The following is a 9,890-nucleotide window of genomic DNA, read 5'->3' on the forward strand; positions in this document are numbered from 1 at the left end:
CGCGCCCGACACCCTCCTACATCCCGGTTTACCCCCCGGTTGTCCCCACAGTTCGCCATGGATGATGATATTGCTGCGCTCGTGGTCGACAACGGTTCCGGCATGTGCAAGGCCGGCTTCGCGGGCGACGATGCTCCCCGGGCCGTCTTCCCGTCCATCGTGGGGCGCCCCCGGCACCAGGTATGGCGCCAGTCGGGGGTCTGGCTTGGTGGGTGGGTCCTGAGCTCTTCGGAGCTGGCGGGGAGGAGGGTGGAGGGAGGCCTTTTTGGCTTTCTGGGTGGGTGGTGGGGGTCGGTGGGACTTGGCCGGAGCTGAAGGCGCCTCCTCGCTCCTCTCTCCGCAGGGCGTAATGGTGGGCATGGGCCAGAAGGACTCCTACGTGGGGGATGAGGCTCAGAGCAAGAGAGGCATCCTGACCCTCAAGTACCCCATTGAGCACGGCATCGTCACCAACTGGGACGACATGGAGAAGATCTGGCACCACACCTTCTACAACGAGCTCCGTGTGGCCCCTGAGGAGCACCCCGTGCTGCTGACCGAGGCCCCCCTGAACCCCAAGGCCAACCGTGAGAAGATGACCCAGGTCAGTGGGCCGCCCTGCCTTGCCTCCGCGCCCCTCCTTTCTTGCCCTTTGCCACACCCTTTCTCACTTATTCTCTCTTCTGCCATTTTCCTAGGACTTTCTTCTCTGAGCTGAGTCTCCTTTGGAACTTTGCAGGTTCTATTTGCTTTTCCCCAGCTGGAATCTTTTTCTAGTGTTTGCCTTTCTGACTAGGTGTTGCAAGCATAAAGTGCTGTGGGTGTAGGTACTAACCCTGGCTCGTGTGACAAAAGCCAACCGAGGTTGCTGCCAGGCGGCCTCGGAGTGTGTATTCAGTAGGTGCACAGTACGTTCTGAAGTGAACCCCATTCTGGGGCCCCGGCACACTCGGCTGTGTTCCTTGCACTCTTCTGCATGTGCCCAGCCTGGCCCGACTGCCCCTTGTGGTGTCCCAGTATGACGCGGTCCGTCTCTTCCTACAGATCATGTTCGAGACCTTCAACACCCCTGCCATGTACGTGGCCATCCAGGCTGTGCTGTCCCTGTATGCCTCTGGCCGCACCACCGGCATCGTGATGGATTCCGGTGACGGGGTCACCCACACGGTGCCCATCTACGAGGGGTACGCCCTTCCCCATGCCATCCTGCGTCTGGACCTGGCTGGCCGGGACCTGACAGACTACCTCATGAAGATCCTCACGGAGCGTGGCTACAGCTTCACCACCACGGCCGAGCGGGAAATCGTCCGTGACATCAAGGAGAAGCTCTGCTACGTGGCCCTGGACTTCGAGAAGGAGATGGCCACCGCGGCCTCCAGCTCCTCCCTGGAGAAGAGCTACGAGCTTCCTGACGGGCAGGTCATCACCATCGGCAATGAGCGGTTCCGCTGCCCTGAGGCTCTCTTCCAGCCTTCCTTCCTGGGTGAGTGAGAAGGCCCGCCCTGCCCGCCCCACACGAAGGTCACCCTGTGGCCACACTGGAGGCTAAGTCTGCCTTCTCTCTCTCCCCAGGCATGGAATCCTGCGGCATTCACGAAACTACCTTCAATTCCATCATGAAGTGTGACGTCGACATCCGCAAGGACCTCTACGCCAACACGGTGCTGTCCGGCGGGACCACCATGTACCCCGGCATCGCGGACAGGATGCAGAAAGAGATCACTGCCCTGGCACCCAGCACAATGAAGATCAAGGTGAGCGCCCAGCCGTAGCCGGACGGTGCAGATAGGCGTGGTGGCTGTCAAGGCGGCTGCCTTGCTCGGGTCCCATGGGTACCGGGGAGATGACGCCAGGGCCCTCACTGCCCCCTTCTCTCTCTCTCCAGATCATCGCGCCCCCTGAGCGCAAGTACTCCGTGTGGATTGGCGGCTCCATCCTGGCCTCGCTGTCCACCTTCCAGCAGATGTGGATCAGCAAGCAGGAGTACGATGAGTCCGGCCCCTCCATCGTCCACCGCAAATGCTTCTAGGCGGACTGTTAGCTGCGTTACACCCTTTTTCTTGACAAAACCTAACTTGCGCAGAAAACGAGATGAGATTGGCATGGCTTTATTTGTTTTTTTTTTTTGTCTTTTTTGATTTTTTTTTTTTTTTTTTGGCGCTTGACTCAGGATTTAAAAACTGGAACGGTGAAGGTGACAGCAGTCGGTTGGATCGAGCATTCCCAAAGTTCTACAGTGTGGCCGAGGACTTGATTGTACATGGTTTTGTTTTTTTTTTAATAGTCATTCCAAATATCGCGAAATGCATTGTTACAGGAAGTCCTTTGCCTTCCCAAAAGCCACCCCGCTTCTCTCTAAGGAGAAGGGGCCAGTCCTCGCCCGAGTCCACACAGGGGAGGTGATCGCTTTTGTGTAAATTATGTACTCCAAAACAAATTTTGTTTTTAATCTTCGCCTTAATACTTGTTTTTTTTTGTTTGTTTTATTTTGAATGGACAGCCATCATGGACCCCTTTTTTTGTCCCTCAACTTGAGATGTATGAAGGCTTTTGGTCCCCTTGGGAGCGGGTTGAGGTGCGGAGGCAGTCAGGGCTTTCCTGTACACTGACTTGAGACCAGTTCAATAAAGTGCACACCTTAAACACACAGCTCCTGGTTGGTTGTTGGGTGCTGGGGACAAGGGTGGGGCAGTGGGAGACACCTCTTTCCCTGGGGGTTCTTGGAGGGTCATGGGGGAGGAGTTAAGGATTCTAGCCTCTCATGTTTGAGATAAATTCCTTGGCCTGGCCCTAGTATCCCCATTTCTCACTGGTTCTGATATTGAGATGCTTGAATAGTCGGGAGGCCTGGAGTTGGGAGTCTTTATGCCCACCTCCTGTGATTGGGTGGGGGGACCTTTGTGACTTTTTATCTTGGAATGGGGGCACGGCCTCAAAGTCAGAGACTTTGTCCTCACCTTCAGAACCTGAGGCTGAGCCCAAGGGCAACACCTGCCCATTCACCTGGAGTGACCCCCACAGGAGGGGGATCTTCCTATAGGTCTGCAGGGCACCCACCCCAACCTGTGGGTGAGGGGCTGTGGGGTTGGCAGAGATGGCTCTGGGCGCACTTGGCCAAGGTCTGGATCTGTTCTTGGGACTGGAGGGTTCCCAATTTCAAGTGCAGGTTGCCCCAGTTCTCCCAAGACCCTGTTGGGGGGCCACAGCCCGCCTCTCAGCTGATTCCCCACTCCTGGAGGGCGTGGTCTGCCTGGCACCTCAGGTCAGTCTGGGGCTCCTCTCCAATCCTGGCTGGCCTCTCTGCTAGAAGCTGCAATTGACACGGAGGGAAAGGGGTGAAGTTCCCCTATGAGGGATGTGCCCCCCATCTCTAGAGGGAGTGAGAGGCACAGAAATTGACCCCCAAGTCAATCCAGATAGGCAGCCTTGAGGGGGGCCCCCCTCCATGAATCTGGGGGGGGGTCCCTCCAGCACTCCACTAGGAGTTGTGGCCCCTGGGGGCGGAATGACACACCGCCTCCCATCTCCGGGAGAAACAGTGCAGACCCTCAGGAATGTACTTTTGCTCAGCATCTTGAGGGGCTGTGGTCAACTTCAGGTCTGGAGGAACAGAAGAAATGTGAGTGCAAGGTGGTTATCTTTGTGCTGGGAAGGGGACTGATTGACCTCCTGATGGCTTCCAAAACCAAACAGGAGCCCACAGTCCTGGGCTTGCCGGGCAGGTTTTCCTGGGTCAGTACATGAAACAGCAGGCGGGTGCAGAGCGTGCCATCCGGAAGGGGTCCTGTTCTCCAGGGCATCCCAGACCACCTCTTTTACCTGGCCCAGAGGAAGAGCAGGACGCCAAGGACAGAGGCTCAGAAAGCAGGGGCTGAGAAGGGAAGTCCCTCCAGGGTCGGGTCAGTTCTAGTTAATTCTTCTGATCTAATTCTGGGGTGGTGGTGAGTCCTGGACTCTGGGAGCTACAAGTTAAGTTTCCACCTTGGACTGCTTATTCATTCCTCAGGTAAGAGTTGGGTGCCTACTGTATGCTGACGCCTTGGACACAGACCCAGCCCTGGAGGAGCTGTCAGTCTGGAAATTCCTCTTACCGCTCCCCCTTTCCTTTTCTTCCTCCCTCCCTGCCTTCTTCTTCCAAGCACTGTCTGTGCCCAGAATGGGCTGCAGTGGAGAAGAAACCAGCTGTTTCCTACCCTCATGAGACATCCCATTCACTGGGGAAGATAGAATAAATAGGAACGTACCACGCCCAGTGGCAGTGAGAAGAAAAAAGTGCAGAGGCTGAGTGAAGACCACAGGGTCGGTCAGGGAAGATGGGGGCCATTCATCACGTCCATATATCCAAGCTCATCAAAGCTAAAAAAAAAAAAAAAATACAGGTAACCAAAAAAAGCAGCAGTCATCATTTTGCCTTTTCCCAACAACAAATAAAGTAATAAGGGACCATAAATCTGGTTGACGGGGGGTGGGAGTAGCCATGGCTCTTGAGTAGGAGATTTCTTCAGACGGCTTCCTGTGGGAGGGGTGTGTGAGCTGGCCAGGAGTCACCTGGGGAGGTGGAGTGTGGGCGTGCCCGTCTCAGGCAGTGGCCCTGATTGAGTGAGGACAGACGCCTGGGATGAATGGGAGGGTGCTTGGGGCCACGTGTCTTTTCTACATGGCCCTGGAAAATCATGTTACTGTCTACATGCCCATCTGAGAAATGAGAACGTCAGTAACAGCAGGAAGGGTGCTTGTGAGCAGGTGCCCCTCAGTCTTTCCCTTTGAAAGGAGACACATGTTTGACCCTGCAGGTGCCGCTCCTTCCCTCCAGGGCCCACTGCTGGGCTGATCATCCGGGTTAAGCCAGAGGGTGCTGATTGCCTCCCACCTTCCTCCTATACCCATTCTACAGATTAGAAAACTGAGTCTCAGCGAGGCCAGGTACACCAGCTCCAGGTCACCCACCTTATGAGTGAGGACACTGGAACTTGACCCTGACATCTGGGAAGCCTGAGAGATCAACAGGCCAGACAAAGCAAGGTTCCGCCCCCAAACTGCTGTCTTCTTGTACAGACCTTGGGCTTCTCCACTCTGACCCTGGAGTCTCCTCCCTGCTTTCCCAGGTGGCTGGCTCCCCCGTGAGGCCGCTCTGAACACCGGAGCTTCACCTTCTTAAGGAACCAAAACCATCTCTCACCACCCAGAACGTCCCTCCTCCCAGAAGCACCCTCTGCCTGGAGGGGACTGCACCCCAACAGGTGCCCTGAGGGGAGGGGAGTCTTGGCAAGTTGCAGGAGCTCAGAACCTTAGGTCACTGCCTTCATCCTGATGTGTCTTCCTGGAGTCCAGCGGTGAGGGAGGATCACATGCCCCTGGTGACACTGTTGGAGGCCAGTCGTCTTCTTTGGGGGGAACTGAGGCCGTGAGCTCTAGGGGGCCAGTGGCAGGTGGTTTGAGTTGCCCAAGGGGTTCAGGGACTGGGATCATTCAGAGCCCCTGCCGGTGGTTGATGCCTTCATTCACTCCTTCACCTTATTGATCATTCAACTTGTATTTCGAGCACTGACACAGTCTGGAGGAAGGGGTGTTCAGCAGTGATATCCTGACATTGTCCCTGCCCTCAGAGGGCGTCCAGTCTTGCTCCACTGTCCCCAAGGGGGCCTCAAGCCACAGGTGGCTATTCACATTTAAACAAATTACAATTGTGGGCTTACCTGGTGGCTCAGTAGTAAAGAATCCACCTGCCCGATGCAGGCAATGTGGGTTCAATCCCTGTTCCAGGAAGATCCCCTGGAGAAGGAAATGGCAGTATCGTTACCTGGAGAAGCCCATGGACAGGGAAGCCTGGCGTGCTGCAGTCCATGGGGTGGAAAAGAGTTGGATGTGACTTAGCGACTGAACAACAAGAAACTTACAATCAAGAATTCAGTTTATCAGTTGCACAAGCAACAGTTCAAGCGCCCGCTGTTCAGCACAGCTGTGGCACATTCTCCTCCTTACAGAAAGTTCTAGTGGATGGCACTGGCCCCGTGGGAGGACAGATGTGGGCCAAAAACTCATACTGATGGTTCTTTAATTATCCACTGGGGTAAATGCCTTCAAGGAATACTTGGAAGGACAGTGACGGAGGAGAACAGGACTGCTTTCTGCGGAAAGGGTGTTGGGAGGACAATGAGAGTCAGAGTTGGGGTGAAAGCTGCCCAACAGAGGGGGCGGCACAGGCAGAGACGGAGGGAGGGTCTTTGGGAGTGAGAAGGTCAGATATACATATTTCAAAAATAAGAGACTTTAATTTGTAGAGCAGTTTTGGGTTCACAGGAAAACTGAGCAGAAGCCATTTCCCGTCTACCCCTGCTTGCATAGCCTCCACCATCAACACCCCCAGCAGGGCTGCGCCTCTGTCACCACTGATGAACCTGCGCGGACACAGCACGTCACCCATACTTCACATTCGGGTTTGCTCTCGGTGTTTACCCGGTAGGGTTTGCACAGACGTCCGCCAGTACACTCATAGAGTAGTTTCCCGCCCTAAAAGTCCTCTGTGCTTGGCCTGTTCCTCCCTCTTCTGGTCCCCCAACTCCTGGCAATTCCTGATCTTTTTATTGTCTCCATAACTTCCGCCTTTTCCAGAATGTCATGTCGTTGGAATCATACAGTATGTAGCCTTTTCAGATTGGCTTCTTTCACTCAGTAATGTGCTTCTAAGTTTCCTCCATGTCTTTTCACAGCTTAATAGCTCCTTTCATTTTTTTTTTTCAGATTTTTTAAAAAATGTGTATTTTGTTTATTTTTGGCTGCACTGGGTCTGCATTGCAGCACGTGGGCTTTCTCTAGTTGCAGACAGCAGGGGCTTCTCTCTAGTTGTAGAGCACAGGTGTCTCAGGGTGGTCAATCCTCTGTTGCTGAGCTCTAGGCTCATGGGCTTCATTAGTTGCGGCTCGAGGGATCTAGAGCACAGGCCAAGTAGCTGTGGCGTTTGGGCTGAGTTGCTCCGCAGCACGTGGAATCTTCCCAGACCAGGGATCAAATCATGTCCCCTGCATTGGCAGGCAGATTTTTACCCATTGGGCCACAAGGGAAATCCCAATAGCTCATTTCTTTTGAGTGTTGAATAATATTCCATGGTTTCGATGGACTGTACTCATTTATCTGTTCACCTACACTTCTTGGTGGATGCTATTTAGGGAAGTGTCACCCAAACCCAGAAAGGCCTGTGACAGCACAGGAGCAGTGAGGCGTCAGAGCCGGTCCCTCTCCCGGTCTTCTTAAGGCCCACACTCAGTGATTTCCAGCTCAAGTGTTCCTTGGAATTGGGGATCCCAGGACACATGGAGCGCCTTCCTCACTAGGATGAGTAAGAATTACGATGGTTCCAGCTTGTAAGTATTGAATGGCTCCTCTCTGCTGGACATGTACTTGTATACTGTATACTTGTATGCTGCTACTGCTAAGTCCCTTCAGTCGTGTCTGACTCTGTGCGTCCCCATAGACAGCAGCTCACCAGGCTCCCCCGTCCCTGGGATTCTCCAGCCAAGAACACTGGAGTGGGTTGCCATTTCCTTCTCCAATGCATGAAAGCGAAAAGTGAAAGTGAAGTCGCTCAGTCGTGCCCAACTCTTAGCGACCCCATGGACTGCAGCCCACCAGGCTCCTTCATTGATAGGATTTTCCAGGCAAGAGTATTGCATTTAATTCATCATTGATTTGATAATGTTGACTGAGGGCCTGCTGCTGCCCTGCCCTGTGCCAGTGGTGCAAGGAAGATAAACACACTGGCACAGCAAAAAGCAAACCTGATTCTGGCTTGTAAGGGAAGAAAAGGAAGGGGCATGACAGTCAGGAGAGTCCGGGCCTCCTCCGTGAAACTCCCCCACATGCCTGCCTGAGTCAGAGCTGAGCTCCACTATGCAGGCTTGCATGGTTAAACAACGGGGACTCCATTAATATGTGTGTCTGGAGTGGTACCTAAAGGCTGACCAAACCATGAGCTCTCTGAGGCACAGACTGTGCCTGTCCAGACGGAGGTCTGCCCTCAGAGGGCTCTCGATAGTAACTGGATACTAAATGACGCCCAGAGAGGGTTTGATATGAAACTTGATGTACTGAGTTGAATAGTGTATCCCGAACGTTCAGGTTCACCTGGTATCACAGAATGTGACCTTATTTGGAAACAAGGTCTCAGCAGATGTCATTAGTTAAGATGAAGCCATGCTGGCCTAAGGTGGATCTTAACTCCAGCATGACTGGTGTCTTTATAAGAGGAGAGGGAATTCTCTGGCAGTCCACTGCTTAGGACTTGGCACTTTCACTGCTGAGGGTGCAGGTTCAATCCCTGATTAGGGAAGTAAGGTCCCACACACACAAAAAAGGAGACACACACACACACACAGGCAGAGAGGGAAGATGGCCCCAGAGGCAGAACTTGGAATATGTGGATATGTGGCTACAGGCCAAGAACTCCAAAAATTGCTGGTGTGTGTGTGCTAAGTCGCTTCAGTCGTGTCTGACTCTTCGGGACCCTGTGGACTATAGCTCGCCAGGCTCCTCTATCTATGGAATTCTCCAGCAAGAATACTGGAGTGGGTTGCCTTGTCCTCCTCCAGGGGGGATCTTCTGAACCCAGGGACTGAACCTGCATCTTTTGCAGCTCCTGAATTACAGGCAGATTCTTTACTGCTGAGCCATCCAGGAAGTCCAAGGATTGCTGGCAACTCCCCACAACATAAAAGAATCAAGGAAAGATTCTCCCCTTGAGCCTTTGGAAGGAGCATGGTCCAGTCAACGTTTCCATTTCTGACTTCTAGCCTGTAGAAGTGTGAGAGAATGACGTTCTGTTCTTTAAGCCACTCAGCTGGCTGTAGTCTGATACCCTCCTCCCAAGAAACACACTTGCTTAGAGTCACCCAGGAGGAAGTCGGAACAAGCATTCAAATCCAGTTCTTTCTGTCCACAGGATTTTTAGCACAGTCTCTAGACACAGGGCTTCAAGAGTTGCAGCACGTGGGCTCGGTAGTTTCAGCTCCCGGGCTCCGGAGCTGTATCACTAATTGTGGTACACAGGCTTTGTTGCTCTGCTCCACGACATGTGGGATCTTCCTGAGCCAGTAGCCAGGTTTCAACTGTGTCCCCTTCATTTGCAAGCGGATTCTTATCCACTAGTACCACCACGGGAGTCCGATAAATGATTTTTAAATGCAAAACGTTACGGGTGAGAGCATATCATCTATACATTAATTTACCCAGAAAATGTTTATTCAGTGCCTATGTCAGGGAGTGCTCCGGGTACAGGGTGTCTACAGTTTATTGGGGGAGGACAGAAAGAAAAAAGATACAGTAGATCAGATGGTGCGAAGAGTTATGGAGAAAAATTGCGCAGGATAAGGGCAAGTTTAGGTGGGTGTTCGGGGGGATGGGGAGGAGGTAATTCTATTCTCTGAGAGACAGAGAGAGAGAAAAAAAGAGAGAGTGTGTGTGTGTGTGTGTGTGCGCGCGTGCCTGTGCGTGTTGATCGGCTGTCTGACAGGTGGTTTCTTAACTCTACAGACACCAAGAACAGCAAATGCAAAGGCCTAGAGACAAGAGAGTGCTCAACCGGCAAGAGGGGCCGCAAAACTGCAAAGGGGCGTGCAGTGCGCAGATGAGCTGGAGATGAGGTCGGAGAGCACGCGCGGGTCTGCCTGGCCTCGTGGGCTGAACCCGCGCCCTAGCAGGCCCTTTCCTGTGTGCCGCATCCAACATGGCGGCCACATGGAACCCGCCCGCGGGCGAGCGGAAGTGCGTGTCGGCGGGCGCCGGAAGTGGTAGATGGCCCCGCCTCCTACTCGGGTCTCTGTGGAGCCGCGGACGCGCCGGCTTTGAGCATCCCTGGCCAGCCAGGCGGGAGGCCCCGGAGCTGTGGCTCCGGAGGCAGCGGCTCGGCCCGCCTTCGA

At 53.8% G+C, this 9,890-nt stretch overlaps 2 protein-coding genes across 2 annotated transcripts in view; both read left to right on the forward strand.

Moving 5' to 3' along the window:
* The first annotated feature begins 16 nt into the window (after positions 1–16).
* ACTB (actin, beta) lies at positions 17–2,628 on the forward strand. Its single transcript, XM_010845770.1, has 5 exons — positions 17–180; positions 344–583; positions 1,024–1,462; positions 1,552–1,733; positions 1,865–2,628. The coding sequence occupies exons 1-5, from the start codon at positions 58–60 to the stop codon at positions 2,006–2,008; spliced, it is 1,128 nt and encodes a 375-aa protein (XP_010844072.1). The 5' UTR covers positions 17–57; the 3' UTR covers positions 2,009–2,628.
* A 7,069-nt stretch (positions 2,629–9,697) lies between these two features.
* The window catches only part of FBXL18 (F-box and leucine-rich repeat protein 18), a 22,661-nt gene continuing 22,468 nt past the window's right edge, over positions 9,698–9,890 (forward strand). Inside the window, exon 1 of the mRNA XM_010845794.1 lies at positions 9,698–9,761. Within this exon, the coding sequence (XP_010844096.1) occupies positions 9,698–9,761 (64 nt within the window). The remainder of the gene's footprint in view (positions 9,762–9,890) is intronic.

The sequence above is a fragment of the Bison bison genome, unplaced genomic scaffold (assembly GCF_000754665.1).
Source record: "Bison bison bison isolate TAMUID 2011002044 unplaced genomic scaffold, Bison_UMD1.0 scf7180017864223, whole genome shotgun sequence".
Lineage (NCBI taxonomy): Eukaryota > Metazoa > Chordata > Mammalia > Artiodactyla > Bovidae > Bison > Bison bison.